General features: G+C 40.3%; 1 protein-coding gene across 1 annotated transcript; it reads left to right on the top strand.

Moving 5' to 3' along the window:
- Nucleotides 1-108: 108 nt before the first annotated feature.
- Nucleotides 109-13769, top strand: LOC115056287 (disintegrin and metalloproteinase domain-containing protein 10-like). The gene is made up of 16 exons (XM_029522605.1): nucleotides 109-247; nucleotides 2303-2453; nucleotides 4307-4425; nucleotides 4577-4735; nucleotides 5364-5464; nucleotides 6136-6285; nucleotides 7021-7113; nucleotides 7197-7380; nucleotides 7725-7888; nucleotides 8005-8188; nucleotides 8708-8858; nucleotides 8945-9128; nucleotides 9231-9339; nucleotides 9452-9672; nucleotides 9767-9893; nucleotides 10629-13769. Exons 1-16 carry the CDS (start codon nucleotides 181-183, stop codon nucleotides 10865-10867), a joined length of 2403 nt encoding a protein of 800 aa, XP_029378465.1. The 5' UTR covers nucleotides 109-180; the 3' UTR covers nucleotides 10868-13769.
- The last annotated feature ends 2447 nt before the right edge of the window (nucleotides 13770-16216 follow it).

Genomic DNA, 16216 nt, shown 5'->3' with positions numbered 1-16216 from the left:
GAGGGATGCCAGGCTGAGCTGCGTGTGACGTCAGCGCGCACAGCGAGAGAGAGCGAGCGAGAGGGAGAGAGCGAGGGAGAGGGAGAGAGGGGGGCGATGAGAGGAAACTGCAATAAACACACAGGGCGTCTGCGCCTCTAAGTAGGACAATAAAGTGACAGCGGCCTCAATGCTCTAACAATGGATTTATCAGATATGCTTCTTCTCAAAGTTTTCCTCTTCGTCTACCTACTCAACGACACCCAAGGTGAGTGGTGCATTTGGAGAGAAACGCCTCGGTGCCGTGTGGAAGCCCGAGGAGCGGAGCAGAACGACTGCTAGCCCGTTAGCTAACGCGGATCAGCGGGGCCTGCTTGTTGTGGAGCGGACTGCACCCTTTTTGCCGTCTTACTTCTAGCTAAGAAATGACACCTACTGCAAAAGCGGACCGGGATTTGTGCCGCAGATGTCAACTATACGACGTCGCTGTGTAGTTTCGGCGTGTTGTCACAGCTTTTTGTGTGGGCTTTGTGCTGGTTTTGTTGTTATCGTGCGGGCAGCGCCGACAGCCATTGTTGTGGGAAGATGGAGATGCCGACTGATTTAACAGTTAGCTCTGTGCTAGCTAACACTGTAGCTGCTAAGATTAAGGATTTTGTCTAAATACCAAGTTTAACCTCTGACATGTTGTTTTCTCAGCCAGGCTACCGACCACAATTTACATGACAGGAGTTTTCACGGGTGCTGGTATCATTTTGCTTTCGCTGTAGCTCCTGTTCAATGCGGTGTGTTCAGTTTTCGCACTGTTTCTCTCTCCAATTTGATGTTAAGCAGCAATAACTTTAGATCAGAAATTTGGAAATGAACTTGTGTATTAATCGTAAGCAGTCAGTTTGCCTCCCTGCAATCTGACTGGTAGATCTGTGGCATCATATAATTGCTTTTGTGATCTATTTTTTTTTAACTCGACTATATTCAAATCTAAATAGCTGCATAACACTTTTATTTACACTTAGTCACTCTCAGTTTCCTTACACATCATCTGCATTTTTTTCACCGCCAATTTGGGTCCCAAAATTGTCAAATGTATCAGAGTTGATTGTCCTATTTCTGTCAAAATAAACATTAAGTACTCAACCGCGTTTTTTCATAAATATGTTGGTTTCTGTAGATTTGTGAGTGTTTCTGATGGGCTTGCGTGTGCACAGAAATACATGAACCTTAAATCCTTTTGTTTACTTGGTGTTTAGTGTCTTATTAGTTGAAAGGAATGAGGATATTTCAGAATAGTCATGGTCTTCGCTTCTCATAGTCACCTCAATGAAAAATTTAATGTCAGCATCTAAATATTTCATAATGCACATGAGTGGAGAAGTAGCTGAAGCCTGGTCTGCTTACCCATCTTTGTTACACAGTTTTGAATCCTGTAATTTATGGCTTAGGAGACGGGCAGAGAGAGCAAATTACATACCTCACATTTACTGAAAATACTTTCTATTGTTTTTATGTTATGTAGCAAAGATGCAAGTAGAAGTAAATATCTGAAGCGTTTCAGTGGCTCCAGCAAATATAGTATGTTTTCTTGAAATGGAGTTTGTCCAAATTCTTTTGAGTGTGAAGCAGTTGGTGAAATGGGTGGAGGCGCTCAAGAATCTTTTTCCTTCAAGCCCACCACCCACTCTTCTGTTGGCGAAATAATTATGCTGTGACGCTGGGGGCTGTTGTTTAGCACAGCTCCAAAACTGGCATCCATTTGACTTAAATAGATTTAGCTGGGTTTTAAAATACAGACCATACTCGCTTGCTGTCATTTTCTGTCATTTCAGTCCAGTCAGTCAAATATCTGATCTTATGACTATTGAGAATCTACATTGTCTTAACATGCAGTCTGTCACTCTCATTTCTCTAAAACCTTACTTTTATATTCAATATCACATAAAGAAATCATTTTTAATGCATCTAATGATTAAGCAGCATTACTTAACATATAAAACACATATTTCCATTTAACTGCTCTCTAGAAGGAAAAGCCAATATGATGGATGATCTTTTTGTATCCCCCAACGTTTCTTCGTGGCATGTTTTTCTGTCCTATTTATGCAATTTATTTTTTTTTATTATTATAATTCAATTTTATTCCAATGCAATGATCTGTGAGGCACATATATATATCTGTGCAGTATTTTTTATTATGTATTTGTTTAAAAAAATCTAGACTAAATCACAGAAAAATTACATCCAGACACCTGGGAAGACTTTCAATAGACCTGAAATGTCCTTGCTTGTTGTTAATAACAGGATTTCCTTTTTTCTTTTCAAACAGGACACTACAGAAATCCCCTGAACAAGTACATCCGTCACTATGAAGGCCTGTCCTACGACACAGAGCTTGTGCACGACAAGCATCAAAGGGCCAAGAGGGCCCTGTCTCATGAAGACAAGTTCCTTCATTTAGATTTTCATGCCCATGGAAGGTTTGTCAGTGTTTTCTACATATTAACCTAAAGGGAAATCCTGGCTGCCTAATTTTAGGACTTTGCCTATTTATTTATTTATTTGCAAAGCTCACCATCCCCCATGACTTCACTGTTTATGATTACAGATGGAGGTCAGCAGTGCCACAGATTCACAGAGTGATTGAATATTGTTTACATTTAATCCTTATTTTATGAAACTATAGACCTAGTCAGTGTTGTTCCTTTGACCCAGTGGTGAGGATGGATAACGAATCTCAGATTTGTGGTGTTTCCCTTCTGTACTCTACAGTGGTTTTTCCATCAGAGTTGTAGCAGTTAATCAATTAGTCAATTGACAGAAAATGATCTGGCAACTATTTTGATAATCGTCTAATCATTTGCATCACTTGCATTGTCTTAAGCAATAATGCTATATATTCCCAAGATCCAGCTTCTCAGTTTCTTTGTCTGCTGTGTGAGTGAAGTGGTTAGTTTGTGCTTAGCAATATTGATTGGCTAAAACAAGGTTTCTGATGACATGCTTAGATGATTAAATAATTAAATAAATAAAATTTGATATTTAACAAACCAATCAATCAATGCATTACAACAATGCACAATTAGTTAGATTCCATTGATCAGGCATTTAATCAATGACAATTATCTTGAGTTGAAGCCATGGTTTGGGTTTTGATGGAATTTATTTACTTATTTTTCTGCCACTACCAATACAGGACGGTCGGTTCAAGTAGAAACTGAGAATGTGTTTGTCTGATTGTTAGCCCTGTGAAGGATTGAGTGTTTCCATTACACCTGAGTTTAATCTCCCTCAAAGCATGCATACATGGATGAATGGAGATATATATTCATCCAGCATTATCTCATCCAGCATTTTTGAAGAGGTGGTGTTGTGGTGTCCACACACTCCATGACAAAGTCAAGACCATCTGGCTGAGAGCTTGGTAAATGCTGTTTATCATCCTGCCTGTAGCAGGGCCTGCTGTTCCTAACTCTGATGGTGCTTAATAGGGAAGAGAATGATAAGAGCTGTGTAAACAAGCACATGGAAGGGAGATGTCTGTTCCTTTGAAAATCAGGAATGTGTCAGCTTCTTTTCCCTTTGACTTCCCAACAAAGCCAGAGACACAACTCAAATTCTTACATTTAATTTGCAGCACCACCCACCCTCCCTTTATCAGGTTTCAACAGAATGTCTGTTTGTGTGAAATAGCTGTTAGTGCTTTCTGGCCTTTGTGCATTTTACGTTTTTCCCCTGACACAAAGTCATAATAAGATACTGTTACTCAGTAGACACTGAACACAAGCAGCATGTGTTTGTTTGCCATCATTGCAATTTCATCCATATTTTTCGTATCCAAATTTTTATGAATAAGTCAGTTAAGATGTTTTGCTCGGACTTACAGAACAGTACTGTACGCACAATGCATAAAATAGGAGCATTGTATAAACGTTACACAAAACCCAAGTTTCCTGTTACATCTTTGTTTCTCTGCTTTATCTACAAAAACAGGATTGTTTCAAGATGTCCTCATTTTCTGTTCCCTATCTTGAAAGATGGAAACTGCAGTTTCTCCTCCTGCAACAGAAAGCAGTTTAGATTTTTTTGCCTCTCTACCAAACTGTGCCCTTGCTTTCACCCACTTTCTACTTTGATATGCATTTTTTTTTTTCAAAGGCTGGGGGAATATTGCTTACCCCCCCAAAAGTTACAGCCAAATTTAGATCTACAACCAGTTACTCAACCTCTGTGACATGAGTTTATGAGGAGAGAGTGTTGCAACATGAAGGAAACAAACTTACAGCAATATATATGAAACAGTTGTCCCAATCAATGTTGTCTTTTATTCTAGGCATTTTAATTTAAGAATGAAGAGGGATACCACCTTGTTTTCCCAAGATTTAAAGGTTGAAGTTTCTGGGGAAGAAATTCCGTATGATACCTCTCATATCTACGTTGGAGAAATCTTTGGTGAGACTATATTTGAAATTTGAAGTCCACCTTTTTTGATATATTTGTTAATAATTGTAGAAGTAAAGCCAACCAGGGCATTTGTTGTTCAAAATGTGATTTGAAATACCTGATCTGGTGAGGATCCTCTGACACCTCTTTGGATTCACAGGTGAGAAGGGTACCCTGTCTCATGGCTCAGTTGTGGATGGTAAGTTTGAGGGCTTCATTCAAAGCTACCATGGTACCTACTATGTGGAGCCTGCTGAGAGATACTTGGAGGACAAAGATGTGCCCTTCCACTCTGTCATCTACCACGAAGATGACATACGTAAGTCTCCCAACAACCTTAAGTATTTGCAGAAATTGGTAACAGGATGTTGTAACTATGGTTTCATAATGCGTGCGTGCGTGCGTGTGTGTGTGTGTGTGTGTGTGTGTGTGTGTGTGTGTGTGTGTGTGTAAAAAGTGTAAATTTGTGATTAGAAAGGTGCAAGGTCAGTTGAGCTGACAGAGGCAGAGTGGTTTGGTCACCCCCCCCCCCCCCCCCCCCCCCCCCAGGGAGCAACCATACCTGGGGTGCTCATTAGCTGAGTAACACAATCTTTCTCTTGGGCTACTGACTCATTTAAGCAGTCTTTATAGTGTTGATACTGATAGTGAGCACCAAGTACACTTCACTACACTAGCACCCTGTAATTTCAAATCATCTGTGTATATATAGTGTGTGGCTTAGGGGCAAATTAAGAAGAAATATCAGAAGAATTGCTAATGAGTGAGATAGAAAGAGAGAGATGGGGGGAAAGTAACAGCTCACACAGCAAAGCTAAGCTCAAGTGGCGTGTAAGTACATCCATTAGCTGATCATGAATAGTGCCAGAAATAGAGTGACTCAGGGGGTTAAGTAGCTAACATTGTCTCCCATAATCCTAACAGTGTTGTGTCTGTCTCTCACTCAGACTACCCTCACAAGTATGGCCCAGAGGGAGGCTGTGCTGATAGCTCAGTGTTTGAAAGGATGAAGATGTACCAAGCCTCTGCCATAGAGGAGCCACCCAAGGTGAACTTCACCACAGCTCACAACAAATCCTAGTGTTAAGGGAGGGTGGATTTTTATTTTTGTAGTTTTTTTTTTTTTAAGGAAATTAAAAATTTACAATAACTTGATCACGCTGAGAGATATCCATAGAAGCTTTTTAAGCCTCTCAGTCTGTCCACATGATAAATCAGTAACGTGGAAAACAAGTTGTTCTTTGCTGGAAGTTTCATAAAAGCTATACAGAGTGATGCCTGGTTTCCTATTTGAAATGTGTAAACTCAGAGCTTGGAAATGAATAAAATGTCAAATGTCCATCAGTATTAAAATGTTAAAATATTTCTAATATTTATTTAAGTATTTTTACAATCAGATGCTTTGTTTCATGACTGTAATTGTAATCTATAGAGAGAAAAATTTAGCTAATTAAAACTTCACACAGCATGGAAAGGCACCCACCAGTTGTTGGTTTTGTTATATTTATTTCCTTCTTCTCCACCATATACTCTTAAGTGATATAAGAATAACATGTTCCTCGGCACATTCCCAGTCCCTAAACATACGACGACTGAAAAACAACAACCTAAAAATACTGGACATAATTTATTTAGTCACCGTTTGGTTGAAAATGTTAAATGTATGTTTTATTTAACTGTCTGCTTTGTCCTCTTTCTTTCCTGTGCTGCTCACACCAGGAGCTCCACACCGAGACAGGCCCCAAAGACCCTGTACTGCTGAGGAAGAAGAGGATGGCCCAGGCTGAGAAAAACACCTGCCAGCTTTTCATTCAGACTGACCATCTCTTTTACAAGTACTACAAGACCAGAGAGGCCGTCATTGCTCAGGTACTACAGCCTTTCACTTAGCCCAAGACCCAGTGATGCCATTAAAGTGAAATTTCATTCATTGAGTAGAGCATTTTTGTTTGATGATGTTAATGCAGAGGGACTATTTTAAAAGATCAGCAATAGCTTATTCATATAGAGTGTAAGGGATAATTAGTATCGAAATAACGATACCCCTTCCTCAGTGCAAGGGTTGAGTCACAGCACTTGAAATAGAGCAGTACCAAAAAAAAAAACCCAACTCACTGGTTCTATGCAGTAGTGTTCAGTTACATATTTTTATTTTAATTTACATCTATGAAGAGTGAATATATATGATAGCTTTTTGTGTGTGTGTGTGTGTGGGTGTGTGGGGGGGGTATATTCATGTTTATAATGTAAATTTGCTATTAATTCCTCCTGGTACCAGCCTTTATGATAAGCTAAGCTAATCATCTGCTTGTAGGAGGTTTGTAGCTGTAAGAGTGGTCTCAACCTCCTTGTCTAACTCGGTGAAATCAAACAATCAGACTTGTTTGCTAGTGTAACATTAGGAGCACCAGTAACACTGGATAAATTATAGTAAAACTTGGAATGTATTTAAGTATGGTGTGCAATGCAACATATTTGCACACATTATACACCAGAATTGGCAGTGAGAAGTTGTGGGTTTAGTCAACAGGCTGTTGTTGAAACTGTAGATCCTCAGAGATAAAGCTTTCTCATTGAATGCTATTTGTTATCTTTCTATTACAGATCTCCAGCCATGTCAAGGCCATTGATGCTATCTATCAGGGCACGGATTTCATGGGTATTCGCAACATCAGCTTCATGGTGAAAAGGATCAGGGTAGGCCTTGTACTCAAAAGATTTTCAGTTTGCTTCTCATTTTTGTCCACTGCCTTGTCTCTGAACCTCATCCTCCTTCACAGATCAACACCACAAATGATGAGAGGGACAGATCCAACCCCTTCCGCTTCGCCAACATTGGTGTGGAGAAGTTCCTGGAGCTCAACTCGGAGCAGAACCATGATGACTATTGCCTGGCTTATGTTTTCACGGACAGAGACTTTGATGACGGAGTGTTGGGTTTGGCCTGGGTGGGAGCCCCCTCAGGTACTGAAAGACAGTTCTTTGAATCATCAGTGATGAGCAAAACACACAGTCTGTCCTATTTTTAAAGCAAGATATAAATAAATTCACCAACAGATTCAGGTCTTACAAACCACGCGCATCTTCTTTTTTTTTTTTTTTTTTTTTCCCCATTGGGTTATTGGTGCTTTATCACCCAGTCTTTGTTGAATGTTGGGTTATTCTAAGAATGAATAATAAATTGTCACTACAATATCATATTTCCCTCCTTAATTAGCAAAACCCTGTGTGTTTTATTTTTTTTTATATATATTTTTTAATCTTTGGTTTTTATATGGTTTGTTACAACCTGTGCTTTTCCTTGTTAGGGAGCTCTGGAGGCATCTGTGAAAAAAGCAAGCTGTATTCAGACGGAAAAAAGAAGTCTCTCAACACTGGTATCATCACTGTACAGAACTACGCCTCCCACGTACCTCCAAAAGTCTCACATATCACTTTCGCTCATGAAGTAGGACACAACTTTGGCTCCCCGGTGAGTTACTTAGATATTTCATATTTATGCACAGTAGAAGGAAATTATAAGGGGCTTTTACATTTGGACGCTTCTTCTTTAAACCTGTGATTTTTCTTCTCCTTTCACACTCATAGCATGACTCTGGATCTGAGTGCACCCCTGGAGAATCCAAGAGCCAAGACAAGAAGGAGAAAGGCAATTATATCATGTATGCAAGAGCAACATCAGGAGATAAGCTCAACAATAATAAGTTCTCCAACTGTAGTGTTCGCAACATCAGCCAGGTGCTGGAAAAAAAGAGAGGCAACTGCTTTGTCGGTACGTTTGACTTTTTTTTTCTTGTTCAAGACGTAGATGTAAATAGAAACCAGTATATTACTCTGATTCTTACCTGCAAGACTTGTGCCACGTGTGTGTTTTTTGTGTCACATAATGGAACTTTCAGTGGCCAAATAAAAACTTTTCGATCATTCATTTACTTGAGCATCAGATTGGCACATCTACGAAGTATTACTAAATCTGTACATGCAGTCTCGAGCATATCCGTCTTGGATGATGTTAGTGGAAAAATAATAGACATCTGCTTTAGCTTGATATGTCTCTATTTCCGCCAACAGGCAAATGAGAGTTTTTTTAAGGCGGGTTTAATGTTGATTTGAGCTTTTCCCAAGGGCCTGTTTGCATTTGAGAAAACACTTCAACTGTGATTTTGTATTTCTATTATTGCAGCAACTTACCCTCTCACAGAAACAATTGTTTGGTTTGGTAAAGAGATTGATTTAGTAGCAACGGCATTAAAGAACGGTCTCAGATGTTTGTTTTTCCTTTCTTAAACAGAATCTGGCCAGCCCATTTGTGGTAATGGCCTGGTGGAGCCAGGAGAGGAGTGTGACTGTGGCTACAGCGATCAGTGCCGGGACCAGTGTTGTTATGACGCCAACCAGGCTGACAACAAGAAGTGTAAATTAAAGCCCAACAAAGTCTGCAGGTAGATGGAATTGTTGTGTTTGCTTGTTTGAGGCAGATTTGCCAGCTCATTTGGGATGACTCAAGTGCTTGTCTTTTCCCTACCAGTCCCAGCCAGGGTCCTTGTTGTACTGCCGAGTGCACATACAAGGGTCGTAATGACAAGTGCAGAGAGGAGTCAGAGTGTGCTCACCAGGGAATGTGCAACGGAGTCAGTGCCCAGTGTCCCACGTCCGAGCCTAAAGCCAACTTCACCGCCTGCCATGGAGAAACTCAAGTTTGCCTCAATGGGGTGAGCGGCTGAAGACTTCACACCTGGAAGTACTGGTTGTTATAGCAACTTCACGTTCAGTCACTGTCTAATCTCGCCTGTCCTCCTGCTCCTCCCCCGCAGGGCTGCTCCGGCTCCATCTGTGAGAAGTATGGGCTTGAGGCGTGTACCTGTGCCAGCCAAGAAGGCAAGGATGAGACTGAGCTTTGCCATGTGTGCTGCATGGAAAAGAGTGAGTCATTTACCCATTTCCCGCCTTCATTCATGATTTTCTTTCCAAAAAGGAAAGCACTTGTTTTGGTCTTTGTCTTTCAAATTATTTTGACTCTGATCCATTTCAACAGTGAACCCCAACACATGCAGCAGCACAGGATCAGAGCGCCTGGCTCGTTTCTTCAATAAGAAAGTGACCACGCTACCCGCCGGCTCGCCTTGTAATGACTTTAAGGGCTACTGTGATGTGTTCATGAAATGCCGTCTGGTGGATGCAGACGGACCACTTGCCAGGCTAAAGAAGGCCATCTTCAACCCCGAGCTCTATGAGAACATTGCAGAGTGGATTGTGGTATGTGTTGACTTCTTGATTCTGATTACACATATAGTTGTCATTATGAGGCATCTTTGTGCTGATTGTGTTTGATTTGTTTTTTCTGTCCTAGGCCCATTGGTGGGCAGTGCTGTTGATGGGTATTGCCCTCATCATGCTCATGGCTGGCTTCATTAAGATCTGTAGTGTGCATACACCGAGCAGTAATCCCAAACTTCCACCTCCCAAACCACTTCCAGGTGAGTCCAGATGTTTTCAAATAAAGTTTGCCTCAACATAGGGGAAAGAAGCTCATTATATTCAACTGGTAGAACAAGTACAATTACATGCACACTAACAAACTGCTTGATGAGAAGTGAAATTTGTAGATTATAGATTGCATGTATATTGCTATTTATTTATTTGTGTACTTGCAGGGTTATTGTTCTTTGGGTGGTGATGTGTATTTCATATTACAAATAAATGTTTGGATACATAAATATAGCAGTTTATAATATTTACATATATTAATCAAGTTATATTCAGACAGGTTAAGGCAATAAATTAACTATTATTTTTTATCTCAGTATTTAATGTAACCAAAGTTTAAAAACACCAGGTGAATGAAGAAAACTAATTTGAACTTTGTAATCATACAATAATGTTGATTGGATATGATAAAGGTCACAGCTTTTCCCAAAACACTACAAAACCCAGTTTAGATTTATTCTCAATTTTAATTTTGCTTTTACCAATCAAATTGGAAATACCTTTTTTTTCATACACACAGTTAGGCAAGCAAAGTTCAACAGTAATCTGTGATAGGGCTGTTTTCCCCCCCACCTGATTTTCTGTATGCTTATGAATTTCTTCATTTATTGTTCATTAAATAGTGAAAAGATCTTGAGTTATGGACTCCACTGAAACAGATTTGATTTTGTATAATGTTGATTTTATTGTTCAGGTCTTCTTAAAATCTCTTGTTCCCCTGACAGGCACCTTGAAGAGGCGGCGAGCTCAGCAGCATGCTAGCTCTCAGGTGCAACACCAGTCTCAGCACCCACATTCCCACCAGCACGGCCACGGGGGCCACGGGGGCCACGGGGGCCATGGCGGCCACGGCGGCCATGGGGGCCAGCGGCAGCCCCAGAGGCAGCCTCAGCGACAGGCGCAGCCACAGAGGCACCACCGCCAGCCCAGAGAGAACTATCAGATGGGCCAGATGCGACGCTGAGACCCTGCACCCCGTCTCCCTCTTCCCCCCCAATGCCTTGGCTCCTCCTTGTGCCTACAGTGGGAAACAAAAGCGTCACTCCATCCAAAGAAAAGCCTGACATGGTTGTTAGTCACCATCATATCCTCCATCTACAGACAAAACAGACATGTGGAAAAGAGAAAACACTATCTAGCAACTGAATTGGCTCTTTGTGGAGTGGACTCGACCATCAGCCATTTCCAATGAAGTGTGAACTTGTGATCTAGCATCTTTTTCCACTTTATTTTTTATTTTATTTTTTTTTTTGGGATATTAACTTTTTTCTTTTCTTCTTTTTTTGTTCTTTTTAAGGAGTGCCAAGGAGTTAAGGAATCATGTGTAGCTTTAGTACATTCTGTGATTATAATTTTTTTTTTTTTTTTTTGTGTGTGTGTTCTGTTGCTACATCTTCTTGAGTGACACACCCGTGGCTGCTGGTGAAATGTTCTGTGCTTTTCTTTCGCCATTCAAGCCAGAAATGAGAGACGCTCAGAGAGGATTTTGCGGCACTTTTGTGATTTACACATGTCAAACGGCAAAAGACACAGGCTCCGGTCTCTCATGCAGACAGTCTTCTGCATGTGACTGTACATATTTAGTGTATCATAAGTGGGAAAAAAAAAACTATTTCTTCTACTGTAAAGGTATAATTCTTCACTTTTTTCTTTGGGTTTTTTTTTTTTTTTTTTTTTTTTGGTTAGTGCTCTCAGGACTCTTTAACACATTAAGGAAGGAATGATGGTTGTGAGGAGTTCCTTGGATGTTGCTGTTGAGGATTTGGAGCCATCGAATTCTCTTCACATTTATCCGATCAGGTGGATCTCTTTCACGTTTAGATTGCTAGGTTTCAAAGCTGAACAACAAGGTCACCATACCCCACATTTCAGGCCTTCTTTGTTCAAGGTCCATTTTTCTTCATCCTTTTTTCATTTTCTATTGTCTTGCTAACATCACATTTTCCTCACATTGTGTAACAAGCTAGATGAGGTACAGAGGTGTGAGGCTAGAAAGGGAGATCACCTGGTTTGTTACCTTTTTATTGTCTTTACCATTTTTTTTTTTTTTTTTGAAAATGAAGACTGAATAACCACTAAATGAAGTTTATGATGATTCTACCTGTTCAGATATGAAAACAAGGGAAAGTGAAGGCTGCTGTGGCTTTAGTTTAGAAATGAGAGTGTAACATGTTACAGAGTTAGTTTACATGAGTGTGGAAATAATACATTTAAAAATGATTCCAGTGTGGATGTACAAAAAAATGTAAGATTAAATCATTCTATTATTCTTCAAGATAGCGAATCTAAGAACTTTTAAATGTGGGCATGCCGACACATTTATTAAATGTGACTATTAATTGACCAAGGTCTGTAATATTTGTATGTCACTCAACACTCTTTGCTTTGACAACTATTAATGTGAGTCTTAAAACAAGTGGAGGGATCAGTGTAATGCAGCAGTATTGTCACACAATTCACAAACACATTTCCTCAGTGTGTTCACTAGTTTCACTGGAGACAAACAGCTGTTTGTGTTCTTTAAAACTCACCTGTGCTTTTCTCCTGGTCAGAACTCATCATGGACTGCATCCCCTTAAGAGCTCATGTGTGTGCAGGCCTCAGAGTGAGTTTACATCAGCGCGCCATAACAATTTATAAAGCTGATCTTCGTGCGCAGGTTTTATAAAACACGGGAGGCACCTGTTAAAGTTTCCAGAGCCACTTTAAATGGAAGAACTGATGGATATGAGATTGTTTTTATCAAAGTCTTTCACCTCAGGTGTTTTGTTGTTTTTGTTTTGTTTTTTTTTGTTGTTTTTTTGTTTGTTTGTTTTTTTTTCCCCACCTCTTGCTCAAAGTTTGAGGGGCATTTTGGAAAATTATAACACTAAATAAGGATTTGATAAATCAGATATATTATGCAAAATCCTATGATTTATTTATCATGCAAACGTTTTACCTGCCAAAATAACTTGGTTTGTAAGTAACAGGTTTTGCACAAACAACAGAACTGTGGATTTTGCATTATATATTCAGCAAAGAAGGTTTTCTGCTCTATTTAGTCCTGTCATTTTTATTTTTCAATGCATGCAATACTAATCTCAACTAATATCTTCCAACACTGTCCTGATGGTCATTATAATCACGTGTGCTCTGGAGGGGACGAAACAGACTAAAACACTTTTTCACACGGCGGATGTATTAGGCAGGCCAGCAGTTGGTTCAATTTCTTGTGACTGTACAAAATGGAGCTCTTTTTAAATTTCATCTTCTAGGCTGGATCACGCCTGTTGGGCCTAGAGATCTCACATGTAAACTTGTACAGTACTTCGAAAAATTTGCATTTCATTTGAAAATGAAAATTACATTTTGATACATCAGTTTAATTTTTTGTATTCTAATTCCAGAGTAAGTTGTTCAAAGATGTTCATATGTGACAAACTTTCCTCTCCTCTAAGTTATTTATGTTCTTATATGTGCTAGTTGAAATGGAGTTTGCTTATGATACTTTTCTCCACTGTCATCAATGGTAAAAACAATTCAGTGTGATGGAGTTAATGTAACATTCTCATTTTTGTCTTCGTTATCCTGTGGCATGGTTTGGGTAGAAGAGCAGAAGAATAATGCCTGTAAATTTACTTTCTTTTTAATTTCGTAGTCTTGGTACAGTTTTTAGATAAACGTGCACTGAAAATGTCCAAATTGAGTTGAAATGTTGTAGGTGATGTAGGCCGAAAGAACACAAGATTAAAAAGTAATACTACTGTTTTGATTTTAATGTTCACTGTGTTTTATACAGTATCGGAAAATTTTGTTCACTTTGAACATTTTTACAAAAAAAAAAAAAATTTCAAATTGTATTGTGCAAAGAGATGTAATTTTTTGGAGTACTTGAAATGCATTAATTAAAAGACTCATTCAAAATAAAATAGACCCCTGTTTACTGTCTGTAAAGTGTGCGATCTTTGGTTTTTATTGTTCGTTTTATTTTAACAACTGAATTAGATTTAACACATGAAGAAGAGTTCGGGGCTTGAGGTGTAAGATTTCTATCAAATGGAGTTACAATATGGATGTGGACTTTGAAAGATGTGGGACAGAAATTCAGTAATTTTATCGAAAAGGTTGAATGTCTCAGCTTCTCCTGTAACGGTTTTGTCTGTTTTTGTCATCTATTTCTGTAATAAAGAAAGATCCCTACCTGACCAACACAAGCCTACTGGAATTGAGACTGTGGCAAAATAAATAGGAAAAGCATTGAGTGGATGCCTTTTCTATTTTCATGTCATTTTTATATGCACTGTAATCTGACTGTTGCAAGTCCCTCAATGCTTATGAACGTACTGAGCTGATTTTGTCTTTGCAACATCCAATGTCAATGCTACGATTGCTCTTTTTGCTTAAAAGTCTGCTTGATAGAAAAGTGTGAGGTTAAAAGGGGATTGCAGAGGGATCAAAGACAGAAAAGAATCAGATTTTTGCTCATCGATGTTCTTCTCCTGAACAGACCACGTGCTGTGGTGCGTCGCTCTGCGTTTGGCTGTCGCGTGCTGACCTCGCGGTAAATGCAGTGGAGGGGCGTCCGCACCAGAGGGAGCAGCTGCTTTGGCCATGCAGCGGGGGCGACCAGAGGTTTCAGATCAGCCTGGGAGTGTCCAACATCAGCACCGCATGTCTGCGCCTCTGTGAGACGCTGTGAGACGCTTAATAACCTACTGCCAATATTTATTGACCACTTTTTCCTCGTGAGAGTGTTCGCTGATGTAACAACCGAAGGGAAGAGGACGCGCACATTTGCACATGCAATGGAATGACGCCTGCCATTGATTTTCAATGCGGATCCTCAGCTGGGTCGCTGTTTGCAACATCAACAGGCGCAGTAACTCCCAGCAAGAATTTCAATGTCAATATTTTGTGGATAACAGAGGTGCTGAGCTGTTTCCCCTAATGAGCGTGTATTCTTATCATTGTTAATGGTGCAGCTCAGGGCCGAGAGTGACGTCACCAGTGCTGCTTCTGGTACAAGAAAAGTTAAGAAAATGGGGGAAACGGACGTGAAGAGAAACATTGCTTTCTTTCTCTCTCTCTGTTTGTGTGTGTGTGTGTGTGTGTGTGCAGGGTGGTACACCGGAGCTCAGTGTATCACACTCACAGAAGTACTAGAAGTACTTAACATTCAAGGGTTTATCAAATGTGTGTGTGTGCCAGAGCAGAGCCTCTGTTTCTCCAGAGAACAGGAGCTGGCCATCAGTTTTCTTCTTTCTACTAAACCTCTCAGAGAAGTTTCGGGCGATGTTGAATTCTGGACGTAAAAAAGAAATTAATGAATGTTACTTTAGGGAACTTTAACACACAATGTCATGTTCTGACAGCCCGGAGTCCCCAGACAGGGATAACTAAATGATATAAATGTGTTAATGATGTGAGTGAGCATTAAGCAGCTGATTGGTTCATTCATTTAGTCTGAACAGGACAGAGCGTCGTCTGAGTATTCAGCTTGTGGGGGTTTTACACAGTGGAGATATTGTCCGAGAAGAGTAGTGGAATTACTGTCATTACATCTGTTTTACCTTTGATTTACATTTAATGATTTTTGTTTTTCCGTTGGTGATTTAACCAAAGTGACACATGCTACTCAAAATCAAAAACCTCAGGTTCTAATAAAAGTGGCCTCCTGAGCGACATAGTTGTAATGTTATAGTCCATTTCCCCGCAGCCCTTTTCCAAAGACCCCCGCTCTGCCTGAACCAGCGTTTTCAGTCCTGGTCAATATCCTGGTGCTGACATCACGAACGATAAGGGAGAAGTACCTTTTGTCCCCCCCCCACACACACACACACAGTGACAGGGCACGATTGTCACAGGGCCACCAGCCTACTGCTGAGTGTCTCCCAGAGGGAGCTAAGTGGTAACTAGCACTCGCTCCGAAGAGCAGCTGACCCTGAAGACAACAAAATAAGACTGGAGCTGCCCTGGAGGCGAAGAAGCAACCCTTCTGTCAATGCTTCATCAAAACTCAACCGAATCAGCAGTCATGTTGTCACACACCGGCCTACATTGTGGCCTGCAGATAAAAGATTCACATGAACCCGCACATGTGTGGTTATTGAGCTGACAGTCAGTCTATACAAACTGATTTCTCTTTCTCTTTCACATACACAGTCCTGCACTGCGCACATGAGCACAGCAGAGAGTATCTGATGTTTGTTTGGTGATAGCAGTGCACTTCCTCCTCCAGGCTGACCCAGTGGGAGAGCTTTACCTGCTGCCGTTGCCGCAGTCAGCGATCCTCACTCTGTTTCTCCGAAACTCGGAGGGCAGAAAAGTTGAG

The sequence above is a fragment of the Echeneis naucrates genome, chromosome 16 (assembly GCF_900963305.1).
Source record: "Echeneis naucrates chromosome 16, fEcheNa1.1, whole genome shotgun sequence".
Taxonomy (NCBI): Eukaryota; Metazoa; Chordata; class Actinopteri; order Carangiformes; family Echeneidae; genus Echeneis; species Echeneis naucrates.
This window is presented reverse-complemented; position numbering and strand designations above follow the sequence as displayed.

Coding starts and splice junctions, on each gene's coding strand:
- LOC115056287 (XM_029522605.1), top strand. CDS start 181: ATGGATTTATCAGATATGCTTCTTCTCAAAGTTTTCCTCTTCGTCTAC. Junction 5,465..6,135: donor CCATAGAGGAGCCACCCAAG/GTGAACTTCACC, acceptor TGCTCACACCAG/GAGCTCCACACCGAGACAGG. Junction 9,129..9,230: donor CTCAAGTTTGCCTCAATGGG/GTGAGCGGCTGA, acceptor CCTCCCCCGCAG/GGCTGCTCCGGCTCCATCTG.